General features: G+C 35.2%; 1 protein-coding gene across 3 annotated transcripts in view; it reads left to right on the forward strand.

Annotated features, from left to right (window-relative positions):
• The window catches only part of LOC114333089 (SRSF protein kinase 2-like), a 110,670-nt gene that overhangs the window by 15,312 nt on the left and 81,573 nt on the right, over positions 1–13,785 (forward strand). The window contains exon 1 of one of the 3 annotated variants that reach the window (XM_050663635.1): positions 11,834–12,542. The exons of 1 other annotated variant lie outside the window; for it this stretch is intronic. In XM_050663635.1, the coding sequence (XP_050519592.1) occupies positions 12,232–12,542 (311 nt within the window). In that variant the 5' untranslated portion in view covers positions 11,834–12,231. Of the gene's footprint in view, positions 1–11,833; positions 12,543–13,785 lie in introns of those variants that run through there. One more of the 3 variants, XM_028282917.2, reaches the window with a different exon arrangement.

Below are 13,785 nucleotides of genomic sequence, written 5' to 3' on the forward strand. Positions count from 1 at the left end.
TAAACCCTCTTTAATCAACACAATATTTTGTATTTTTTTTTGGAAATTGTTTTTTTATTAAATTGTAGTAAATTTTTAACAGACAGTATTCAATGTAAAAATTTACGCCTGAGAATAGAAATTAAATTTAAAAATTATTAATTGACCATGATAAATATTTAAATCAGCTTTTAAACTGACGCGAAGAATGTCAATAAAAAATACCTTTATTTTAAACAAAATAGTTGGGCCTCAATATTAAATCTGTATAGCATTTTTTTGTACTTTCTTGTAAACATTGTATTTTATTAATTTAATTTATACTGAATTTTTAATATTTTGAGAAGTGACTGTAAAAATAGACATCTGCGTTTGCCAAATAGATAATGAAAAAGTATTTCAATCAGCTTTTGAACTGGCAGGAACTATGTCTCTAGAAAATACCTTTATTTTAAACCTTTATATTTATTTATTTCAAAAAACATGCAACGTGTTAGAGTGGGTAATCGTCAAACTCAGAAATTCTCGATACAACGTGAAATACGTCAGGGGACACCATATCACCGAAACTGTTCACTACTACTATACGCTTTTGGAATATACATATATGTAAATGTGCAATACTGATCGACAAGGGCATAAACCTAAACGGAGAAAAGCTTTTAGAGTAGAATAGAATAGAAATATGCTTTATTGTCATGAAAAATTTAACAATTTTATAGACAAAGCTTACAAGAATCATAAATAAGAACAATAACAAATACAATTAACTAAAATGATATAAATCGTCAATATAAATAAAATATAATGAAGTTAAACAAAAAACAGTAACAATCTATTGCAAAATTTGCAAATTGCATAATCTACCTTAAGAAATTTAATAAGTTAAGTTAAGCTGCTGCATATGACACTCAAATATAGATTAGGATTCTACTTATAAATAAGAATACTGTACTTTCTTAGTAATTGGTTAAGAAACTCTGCTATTGAGTAATATGGTCTTTCAGATAAATAGGCTTTAGTCATTTTACGGAACTTGCGGAAAGATGTTGCAGATTTAAGTTGTAGACGGAGATGGTTGTAAAGTTTTTTTGCAGAATTTAATATAGATTTCTTTACTAACTCACTGGGCGGGATCGGTAAATAGATATCAAAGGTAGAATTTCTGGTGGAATAGTCATGTCGAGGTCTTGCTGGAAAGACATGTAGATGTTTACGAATTAAACAAAAAGTTTATAAAATATATAAAGAAGGTAGTGTTAGAATCCTGAGATCTTTGAAGTAGCTTCTGCAATGTGTTGTTCTTCTGAGGCCAAACAGATATCTTATTGCTCTTTTTTGTAAGTAATTTAAAAATAACATCGGATTGGGCAGCCGTACCAGAACCCCAAAAAGGGAAACCATATCGAAGATGGGACTCGAACAAAGAAAAATATGTTATTTTGGAAGAGGCTAAATTCATTTCCTTCGAAACAGATCTTATTGCAAAGCAAGCTGAGGATAGTTTCTTGCTTAACACATCAATATGAAGGGACCATTTAAGGTTGCTATCTAAAAAAGTACCAAGAAACTTTACAGAATTAACGATACTGACCTGGCTGTTATAAAGATATAAGGGTTGAAGAGCTCCTTTATAGGATAATGCTACTGTTTTATCTACGTTAAAAGAAAGTAAATTTGAATCGGACCAGGATTTTATTGTCAGTAGATCAGAAGTTATAGTAGCATGAAAAGTTGCGATATTTGAGTTGCTCCAAGTGATATTGGTATCATCAACAAAAAGAAAAACTTTTCCCTCGATTTTTAAGCTAGTGATGTCATTAATAAAGATAAGGAAAAGTAGAGGACCCAATACTGAACCTTGTGGTGCCCCACATACAACATTTTTGAGACTAGAGTCTGTATCATTTGCTCTAACCAGTTGTTTCCTATTATCCAAGTAAGATTGAAACCAGTTCGAAGAAATACCTCGAATTCCATAGAAATCTAGTTTTTTTATCAAAATGTCGTGATTAACACAATCAAAAGCTTTGGCATAATAAAAAAAAACAGTGGCAGTGTGCAGATTATTGTTTGATACTTGATAAACCTCATGTAGTTCAGAAAACGTGGCACCTGTGGTACATTTATTATTTAAAAAGCCGAACTGATTTTTTGATAAAATATTGTTATCAACGAGAAAGGACATAAATCGGGCTTTTATGAGTCTCTCAATAATTTTGGAGAGTACCGGTAGTAATGCAATAGGTCTATAATTGCAGGTATTTGATTTTTCATCACCCTTATGAAGAGGAATAATGATGGCCGTCTTTAGGCACTCTGGAAATTTACATTTCTCAAAAGAATCATTAACTAGAGAGATGAGACTCCCAACACACTGTCTGGGAGATTTATCTGGGATCTTATCCATCTGAGGTTTGCAGATGATATTGTGCTAATAGCTGATAGGATAAATGAGGCCAAAGAGCTTTTAAATTAGCTCTTTGGCCCTATAATCTTTCCTCCCTATAAGGGGGATTGAAAATAAATATATCCAAAAAGATAATAATAAATTTTGTAGTCAGCGAAGATATATGCGTAAGACCAAAATCCATAGACCAAGTAATGGCCTACAAATACCTAGGTCGCGAGATTCGTATAGGAAAAGATAGTCAAAATGTTGAGCTTCCCCATCGTATAAGGCTAAATTGGGTAGCCTTAGGCAAGTTGAACCACATTTTCAAATCGTCTGACATACCAATATGTCATAACCCATTCAGTGCTCATGTCACCTTTACGTGCCATGCCGATTCTAATTTGACCTGTTTTTTTAGCGCTGTATGGATATTTGTATAGAAAACATTTTGTATGGACTTATTAACGATAAATATTCATTATTTAATATCAAAACAAATTTTATTTGAAAAAATGGCTCCGATCCTGGCGAACGCAAATATAACAATAAATAGTGTAGCAGTGAATATGTTAAAAGAAAAGCCTTCATTCAGTGTGTTTTTCAAGTGGTGACTTAAGGAGCGGAAATTAATATTGACCACGACAAAGAAACAGTGCAAAAGATATGTGTGGCTCAAAGGGCGATGGAAAAAGCAGATGCTGGAATGGAGACCAAGAGATGTCGCCTACTGAAGCAGGGATCGTCCACGTCCACCAACACGTTGGACTGACGATCTAAAACGTTGCCATAGAAATTGGATCGATGCAGATGGAAAATTATGAGGGAGATCTATATCCAGCAGTGGACAAGCGAAGATTGTTTTTACTACTTTACTACTACGGTATGCGGCAAAATAAACAGTACTGAAATTCGTATGCCTCAAATTTGTATGTGTCATGTGCCGAAACATATTGAGTGGTTTCTGAACGTTGTTATAACGTTTGTCAATATCATGTTGATGTTAGATACTTCAGAATGGTTCTCAGTTTTGCAGAAAAATTTTTTATAGTGAAGTACTATTTTCGACCATACGGAAAACGTCACGAAAACGGTCCAAGCTTAAAATCAACAATGGTTTCAGCAGGACGAGATAACCTGTCACACTGTCAGGGAGTCTGTTCGAATACTTTGCGATTATTTTTGGAGCTGCCACTCATTAGAACTAACGCCACCAGATGCGTACATATGGAGAATGCTGAAGGGGTCACTGTCTGCCATTTCGGAATTGAGGACTAGAATTAAAGATTTTTTCGTGCCAGAGGCAGTCGCGGATTTAGAAATTTGCCTTGGGATGGGAAATGTGCCTTAGGGGGAACTTCCAATGAAAAATCAACCAAAGGACATAAAAAAGATAAACTCAGATTACATAATAGACATAAATAATAACTTATAGGCATTAAGTTCCCTTAATTTTCCTAACTAGCATGTTTATTGGGTTTAATTTGTCTTTTTATGGTTTCGGTTTCATGTGAGCTAATATATTTTTATATTTAAACAATTTTTTTCTATAATTTTGGACCTTGTTAGGGTGGACATTTCCTCATTTTCCCTCCCCGTAGATCCAGCACTGACCAGAGGGCATCATTAACATCTGTTTTATCGGGAACGTGTGTCGTCGTCAATAATGTTTGCAAGGCAATATCATTTATTATAGATATATAACTAATCATAAACATTTCAATATTCATTTCAGTACTGTTTATTTTGCCGCATACTGTATTTAGTCTGATACTTCCCCTTAAAATATTCCTTCTATCCCACTATTTCTAAGAGTATGAGACTGTAAAAATAGGCCCTAAATACGTTATTAGAAAAATACTTTTATTTAAAAAAAATTGTATTTATTAAAAAAAAACGCAACAGCTAGTGTTAGAGTGAGTGATCGTCAAACTCATAAATTCCGATACAACGTGGAGTACGCCAGGGGGACACCATATCACCGAAACAACTGTTCATGGAGTATATATTTATGTAAAAGTGCAAAACTGACCGACGAAAAGGGCAAATGTTGTTCTGAAGCTATTTCCTTGTGGCATTTTTATAATAAACTATTTTTAATGGAAAATAAGCCACAATTTTACCAAAAAATGATTTTATTAAAGTTTCGAAGCCCAAATCGGGTTTCGTTGTCAAAATACAAAATACTACTAAAATAATCAAAAATGTTGTTGCTAAGTAAAGAAATTCTTCTAATAATTTATTTAATCTGACTCATTTATATTGGCAATTCAGACGTATATTATACATTTTAAAGTAGAAGACTTTAAAATGATATCGCCAATATTTATGAGTTGCATTCCTGGGACGATTTTTCTAAAAGATAGTTCATTCGATTACATGAAATCAATCCCAACTCAAGAAAAAAATCACAAAAAAATCATAGCATGTGATCTGTCTTTAAAAAGACAACCAAATGCAACGATGACAGTAAAATTCTCGCGTTAGAGATTCCATAGTAAATCACGGAAAAAAAGGCAAAAACATTTTTTTGACATCCATTTTATTGCAATCTATTTTATAAAAAATAATAAACAATACATATGACTGTTAAGAGTTAAGACACAGTCAGTATTCACCCAGTGGTGAATACCTAAAAGAGTACAATAATGATTGAATTAGTACAGTTATTAATAAATTAATTGAATTAATTTTAATAGTACAATAGTAATAAGTGGGAATGATTAGTTAGTGTTGAGGTCAAGAGTGTCTGTTCTTTTTAGTCTTCTGTTCTGTAGGGGTGTCAGGAGATTGGTGACCAATATGTTTGGGTGAACCTGTAGTCTATTGTGGTACTTGGAGCACAGAGAAACAATTTCTTCTTTGACGGTTTGGACGTGGAGATCCCTATGTATATTATCGTTGGATATGTACCAAGGAGCTTGGCACAGTCGCCTTAGAACTTTTGATTGAAAGCGCTGTATCTTGAGTAAATTTGTTTCACTGGCAGTTCCCCAGATTTGGATGCCATACGTCCAGATGAGTTTCAGTACACATTTGTAGATCAGAAGTTTATTGTCTAGACTTAGGCGTGATCTTTGATTCATGAACCAGTACGTCTTTCTATAAACGAGTCCCAGTTGCAGTCGTTTGTTCCAAATATGCTTTTGCCATGTTAGGCGGCTGTCTAGGTAAATCCCCAAGTATTTGACGTCACTTCTTATTGGCAGTGGTGTGTTGTTAAAGGTTACAGCTGGATTGATCCCCTTCCTTGGTGTAAACGTAATGTGTGTTGACTTGGAGCTATTAACTTTGACTCTCCACAGTTTAAACCATATTTCAAGTCTATTTAAGTGACTTTGTAGTATCTGTGAAGCTAAGATCGGATTTTCGTGGCAAGCCATTAGGACAGTGTCATCAGCATATGTTGCAATTGTTGTACGATCTGAAGTTGGTATATCTGCTGTGAACAGGAGGTACAGTGTGGGTCCAAGGACACTTCCTTGGGGTACGCCAGAATGGATGGGATGTAGAGTAGTGAGGGCCTCCCCTAGTTTTATCTGATACGATCTGCGGTGAGGTATGATTGTAGGAGCATGCAGATTGTATGAGGCAATTGTCTTTTAAGTTTTAATATTAGACCTTTATGCCATACCTTGTCGAAGGCTTGGGAGACATCCAGGAAGGCTGCTGTACAATATTTCTTGTTCTCGAGTGCATCTCTTGTGGTTCTGACTATCCTATGGACCTGTTAGATTGTGCCATGTTGTTGTCGAAATCCGAATTGGTAATGAGGTATTAGGTTTTTTCTGTAATAACAGTGTCTATTGTTTTTAGAAGAAGCGTCTCAAACACTTTGGAGGGTAAAGCCAGAAGGCTAATAGGACGATAGAATAAAGGTTGGGTTGTGTTTTTGTTGAGTTTATGAATTAGAATGATTTGTGCTACCTTCCATTGGGAGGGGAAGTAGCAAAATCTTAGGACAGCATTGTATATGTACATTGGTAGCTTTATTGCTTCTTCGGGTAGTTCTTTGAGAATTAGTCCCAGGTCGTATCCAGGTGCTTTTTTGTATTTAGGTTTTTGATTACTTCTTTAATTTCGGTAATTTTAACTTTTCTGGTGGGAAGACACATCTGGTAGGGTTCATCTGCTATATCTGTAATAAATTTCTCTTCGTTCTCTGGAACTTCTCTTTTATGCGATTGGAAAACTGACTGAAGATGTTCAGCGAAGGTGTTAGCCCTCTCTTCGTCACTTCGGGACCAGGTGCCATCATTTTTTCTTATAGGTGCTTTAGTTTGTGATTGTGTTTTGAGTTTTTTAGACAATTTCCATAACGAGTAGTTCTTTTCTTCAGAGCTAGACAGATACTCTAGAAAATAGTTTATTTCTTGTTCTTTGTGTTCCTGTAGGACCTTTTTTAATTGACGGGTTGCTATGTTGTATTTAGTTTTGTCATCTGGAGCACGGGTGGTCTGCCATCTTTTTCTTAATTGTCTTTTCTCGTATATCATGGTTTTTATATAGAGCGGGTATGAGCCTGGTCTCTGAGCATATGATATATCAGGTGAAGCTTCCCATGCGGCTTGTTGAATTTTTACAGTTAGATGCTTGACTGCTTCTTCTACATCTTGCTCAGATTTTAGTGGTAGGTTTAAATTTATACTATTTTTTATTATATCTCTGAAGGTATTCCAGTTTGTCCGGCTGTTGGATAAAAGTAGTGGTTTTGTGATGTGGTGCACCTGTGTACTTACATAGGGTAATAATGAAGGGAGAGTGATCAGATGAGAGATCGAACAAAAGTTGAACTTTCAAGTAGTTTAGAGAGATACCTTTGACAATACAGGAGTCGATGAGATCAGGCACTTTTCGTGTGTCGGTTGGCCAGTACGTCGGTTGACCCGTGGATGCCGTTAATAAATTATTGTTTGGACACTTTTTAATAATTCTCTACCTCGAGAGGTTATGAGTCTTGATACCCAATGAAGGTGTTTAGCATTACAGTCACCAGCAGCTATGAAGCGATTTCCTAGTTTGTTAAAGTATGTCGTGAAGTGTTCTTCTTTAAGAATTTTATTTGGTTGACAGTAAACTGCAGATAGTATAAGCTGGCTATTCCAATCAGTTACTGAGATAGACGTGGCTTGTAGGTTTACTTCACTATGCTTGATTATTTCATGGTGTCTAATGCTGTTTTTTATAATTATAGCAGTACCTCCATGGGCTCTTCTTAGAGGGTGTTGAGTTATATATGTTGAGAATTTGGGTATATTGAAGTAGCTTTTGTCTGTCATATGTGCCTCAGATATTAACATAGCATCCAGATCATGCTCTGAAATAAAGGCTTTGACTTCCAGACTATGATTAGTCAGACCATTGGCGTTCCATGTACCAATTTTTAGTTCAGTGTTGAAGGCTAAACTTTGTGACCAGTGTCATTAGGATGTCGAACATTTTGTCCATTCTCTCCATCAGTTTTAAAACGACATGTTCTAAGTTGTTTGTTGGTTGAAATGACATAGGTGGTAAACTTTGTTGTTGTTGAGGTGGGTTAAATTGTTGAGTATTGGAATTTGTTGCTCCAGCAACTTGTGCATAGTTGAGTGTTTGTTGTGGATTTTGCTGAGTTGTATCATTTGTTGGTCTCTGTGGTGCTTTTGCGCGTAATGGTGGAAATTTACTTTTTTGTAATTCTTTGTAAACTGAGCAACCTCTGTAGTTTGCAGGGTGATTTTCTTCGCAGTTTACGCATTGGACTTCATTATTTCTTATTTTTCTTGGACATTCTTTGGTTGAGTGAGCGCCTGTGCAGCAAAAAAAAACATAAACAGAGGAAAGCTTAGCCATCTTAGGTTTGCAGATGACATTGTGTTAATAGCTGATAGGATAGATGCGGTCAAATAACTTTTAAATCACATTTTCTCTCTAGAAGGGGGATTAAAAATAAATATATTAAAAAAATTATGACAAATCTTCGAGTCAGTGATGATATATACGTAGGAACAAAATCCATATACCAGGTGATAGCCTATCACATAGCCTAAGACAGCTGACAAGATCTTTGGAAGGAGTATGCAGAAGAGGGCAAAAACATGGTATGACGATGAATGTCGGAAACAGCTGGAAAAAAGACAAACAGTAAGGAAGACATGCATACAACTACAAACAGACAAAAGTAAAAAGGAATACGACGACTGCCGAAAAGAAACAAGAAAAATGATACGCACAAAGTAAAGAAACTATGAACAACAAAAATATGAAGCTATGGAGAGAGACCGACCCAAACCAGGCTCCATAAAATTCTATAAATCAATATCCACTGAGAAAAGAGGACATAGAACCAATTCTATCCATACACTGAGAGACAATCAAGGCCATATGATAATCGACGATAAAGAACTTGCAGAAGAATGGAAAGGGTATTTCAGGGACCTTCTAAACATCATACAGGAAGAACCGCACAAAGAAGAGATCTATATAACAGCAGACATGTCCGTCGAAAATCCCTCTTTTGAAGAAACCCGAAAGGCCTTAAATAAGCTGAAAAATCACAAAGCGCCGGGTACGGACGAGATACCAGCAGAATTTCTTAAATATGGTGAAATCCACCAATTAATAACACAGATATGGTTAGAAGAAAGGATACCAGCAAGATGGAAGGAAAACATCATAGTGCCCATCCACAAAAAAGGGGACAAAACAAAATGCGCGAATTAGAGAGGAATTTCACTCTTAAACACGGCATATAAAATCCATCCATTCATCATTCTTAGTAGACTAACGCCTTATGCTGAAAATGTCCTAGGAGAATATCATGCCGGTTTTAGGGCAAACAGATCCACAACAGATCAACTATTCACGCTGAGACAGCTTCTAGAAAAGGGATGGGAGTATAACAGACCCATACACAATCTCTTCATAGACCTTCGACAGGCATATGACAGCGTAGAAAGAAGCCAAGTATGGAATGCCATGGCGGAGTTCTCAATACCAAAGAAACTCATTCGGATGACTTAAGTCTGTATGGAGGGTGGAATATCAAAAGTACGTGTAAATAATAAACTGTCTGACAGCTTCGAAATCAACAGTGGACTCAAACAGGGTGATGCGTTATCTCCACTACTTTTTAAACTTGTATTAGAGAAAGCCATGAGGTCGGCCGAAATAAAAACAGAACTGCTATCGGTTCAAGGTCCCAAGTTATTACTAGCATACGCAGATGACACTGATCTCGTTGGAGACTCCATCTTATCCACAAAAGCCATTTTCAACAAGGTGGAAGGGGCAACAAGCGAAGTAGGGCTGAGGATTAATCGAGAGAAGACAAAATATATGTGTATAAATAGAACGACTCGAAGAGACAGGATAAATTTCGAAAGAGTACAACGTTTTAAGTATATGGGGGCCGTAATCACAGCTGACAACGATGTTACTGAAGAAATAAAAGACAGAATCCAATCAGCAAATCGCTGTCTATTCGCACTGGGTAAGCTTATAAAATCAAAAAATCTTGCAAGAAATTCCAAGATGAAAATCTATAAATCCATCCTTAGACTTGTACTAACATATATGGTTGCGAAACGTGGACCATGACCAAATCATACGAAGAAAAGCTCAGACGTTTTGAACGAAAAATACTTAGAAAAATTTTCGGACCTCACCACGACATTAACACAAACCAGTATAGGATCAGAACCAACTTCGAATTAAAGGAACTCTACAATGACACCGATATTTTCCAAGAAATTAAATCACAGCGACTAAGATGGGCAGACCATGTGCACAGACTTCATAACGAGAGACTTGTAAGACTGGTATGGGAGGATATTCCTACAGGCAAAAGACCACTCGGACGTCTCAGATTGCGATGGAGAGATAACATCCAAGCAGATCTCGGAAAAATGAACATCCCATTTGACCCTAGGTTGATGAAAGACCGAACAAATTGGAAGAAAGTTGTACAGTCAGCCAGGACCCACCCAGGGTTGTAACGCTACGTGATGATGATGAGGTGATAGCCTATAAATACCTAGGTCACGATATTCACATAGGAAAATATAATCAAACTGTTAAGAATCTTCGTCGTATAAGACTGAATTGGGTAGTCTTAGGCAAGCTGAATCATATTTTCAAATCGTCTGACATACCAATACGTCTTAAAAGAAAATCCTTTATTCAGTGTGTTTTGCCAGTGTTGACTTAAGGCGCGGAAACGTTGACCATGACCAAGAAACAGTGTAAAAGATGCATGAGTCTCAAAGGGCGATGGAGCGTGCTATCTTTGGCGTTTCACTATGAGACAATATCCCAAACAACCAGCTACGACGAATATCAGGATCAGGAGTAGTTGATGTTGTAGAGAGAATAACAAATAGAACTGCGCAGATCACATGTCAAATAAGGATATGTAGCTCAGATCAGATTTAAATCCGCTTATAGCATTTATATAACACTCTAAAACACTAAAACGTCGCATTCAGAAAAGAAATCCTATTTCTACGATACTGTGGGCTAAGGAAGGCAGCACAAAAAATTTTGTTTCACATGCATATGCAATATTTCTGCCCGTGAGTATATTTTCAAATAAAAAATATACAAGAGTATTCAAGGTACCCGGATTAAAGTCCGGGTTAAAGTACTTTTCGAGATTTTTTAATTGAAAATTCCTTGATTGTGTCGGACATGTCTAGTTGATTTAAGACATCGTGTTCAAAGCTCATTATAAAGAGATAATTCAAACGCTCTTTATGATTCAATCTTCTGCTTTATGACCGTGATTTGGCAAAAATAAGAGAAACTTTTTAACAAAAGAGAAACTTTTCATGTAACGAAATATCACACTTAATACATTGACAAAAATTATTATATGTGAAAAATGTGTTGATTTTTTTACGTATGGGGCTTTGTGGGGGGCCCGGGCAGCTGCCCAGCCTGCCCCCCTTAAATCCGGACCTGCTGACGATCTAAAACGTTGTCATAGGAATTGGATGCAAGAGGTACAAGACCAAAACAGATGGAAAATTATGACATAATATTACAAAGTTTACCTCTTTAATCAAGACATTGTTCTTACTACTGTAGTCTGATACTTCTGGTTAAAATACTCCTTTTATCCCTCCATTAGTTAGTCGATGGTACATGTATTTTTTACATTTTTTGTATTTTTGGAAGTTATTATTTTTTATTAATTTCGACTAAATTTCTAACAGACAGTATTGATTGTAAAAATAGACATCTGAGGATAGAATTAAAGGTATATAAAAATTTCTAATTGACCATGAAAAAAATTTAAATCGGCTACCTTTATTTTAACCAAAATTTCCGGGTCTCAAAATTTCAATTTTTTGTACTGTGTTGTAAATATTTTCTTTTATTAATTTCTGCTGAATTTCTATAAGTATGAGAAGTGGCTGTAAAAATAGGCTTCTGCGTGTGCCAAATAGATCATGAAAAAGTATTTCAATCAGCTTTTGAACTGACACGAAATATGTCACTAGAAAAATACCTGTATTTTAAACAAAATTTTCGCGCTTCAGTGCTAAATCTGCTTATAGCCTGGTCTATTTTTAACTAGCCTTATATTTTGAGTTGTGCAACGACTAATGATGTTCTAACAGTGTTTCAAGTGCAATAATTACAATTTTTTAAAAAGTGTGTGACGGAATTGCAGTGTCTTGTTTTGGTGAAAGTATTATTAAATTATTTAATAAAAAAACTTTGTTAAATCCTTAAAATATGTGTGAAAACGCGAACAGCAGAGTTTTAATATCTAAAGATAAAACTTTGCCAAGTATATCTCCTAAAAATAAAATGTGGATTTATTACGTTTGTAAAAATTGAATTAATCCATGAAATACCCGTAGTGCGTCTAGAAAATGACACATTCAGACGCAAATCTTGATGTTCAAGTATGCTATCCAAATGAATCTCAAATAAAATATAATGAAATTGATGTCTTTGTGTCAAAATACGACATAAATGTAGAAATGGTAAAATTCTTTTCGTTTCTTAATGTCGCAATTCCCTTAGTGGTACTGTGGTATTTTATCAATTATAAAGGAAAGGCCCAAAAGAAAAAAATCCATAGAGTTGAGATTGAACCTCTTCAAATTAAGGAAGAAAGTTTGCCGAAACAGGTGTTATGGAAACCCTCAGGAAGATGTCAATCGTTGTATACGATGAAACTGTGAGTAAAAGTAAATAATGTTTTTTTATATTTACGAAATGAGTTGTCTTAATCTATATATATTTTTTGAATTAGTTCTAAAATTTTCAAAATTAGACCTGTAGAAAAAAAAGAAATAATTACAAACTATTCGTCAGCTGATGGATATCGACAGTGTCATAATATTTTGATATAAAAGTGTAAATAGTAAAAAGTAAAAGTTCAAAGACGAAATGTTGAAATAGTGCATTTTTTGTTGCTGGATTAACTCATTGTGGATTTCAGCATTTTTACAAATTTCTGTACCTTCTCTTTATACGCTCTTCTGCTATAACTTAAAATCATCCATTTATGCATAACAATAAACATCAGACACTACCTCAAATTTTACTTCTCCTTTCACGAGCTGTTGATTTTTTAGTACGAGACACTTAGGTATGTAGGTACTGCCAATAACCCCTGCTTGGATTAATAACATTCCAAGAATGAACCATTCGCCTAATATTTATCCCAAAAATGAAACCAACAGCCAAATTCTGAGGCAATCTATCTTAGAGCTGGTCAACACAAACTTATATGACGACCTTCGCTACACAGATGCATCTAAAACTTGCCCTGTAGCAGCATTGCAATACACTAACTACATCATCGTCTTTGGAAAAGTAATTCGTAAGAGTTTCTTGCCTTGTGAGAAAATATGAAATTCTCTTATTCTGATCTAATACATTCCACTGTTTTAATCTTAATCCAAGTAATTGACCCTTAGATTTTGATAGCTCTAAATCTCGTACAATGTCATTCAAATCGGATTGCTTTAAAAAATACAGCTGTTTTGATGTACTTCAAGGTCCAGATAAAGTATAAGAAGATGAGAAAGTACATTCAGAAAGGAAATTCGATTGAGTCTGCACACTAGAAATAGTTTTATCATTCATCTTCTGGTATCTTTTGGATGTACTCCCGCAGGGGTCACCAATTGGCGGACCGCGGTCCGCATCCGAACCGTGGGCTAGTTTTGTACGGACCGCCAATAAATTCAGAATAAAGTGTTAAGCAATTTTGAAAATATTTGGGCATGAAATTGCGTACTATGTTTGGCTCAAGTTTCAGTTTATTTTTTCAAAATGTCCCCTTTAAACAAATCAGAAGGGGCCCAAGGAAAGAAAAAAAATTTTAAACAATTTCAAAATTACCGTTTTGGACCGAAAAATGTATTTTTAATTTTTTTAGGTAATTTTAAACAAAAAAGGTCTCTTGTCATTTT

Source organism: Diabrotica virgifera, chromosome 10, assembly GCF_917563875.1.
Source record: "Diabrotica virgifera virgifera chromosome 10, PGI_DIABVI_V3a".
NCBI lineage: Eukaryota > Metazoa > Arthropoda > Insecta > Coleoptera > Chrysomelidae > Diabrotica > Diabrotica virgifera.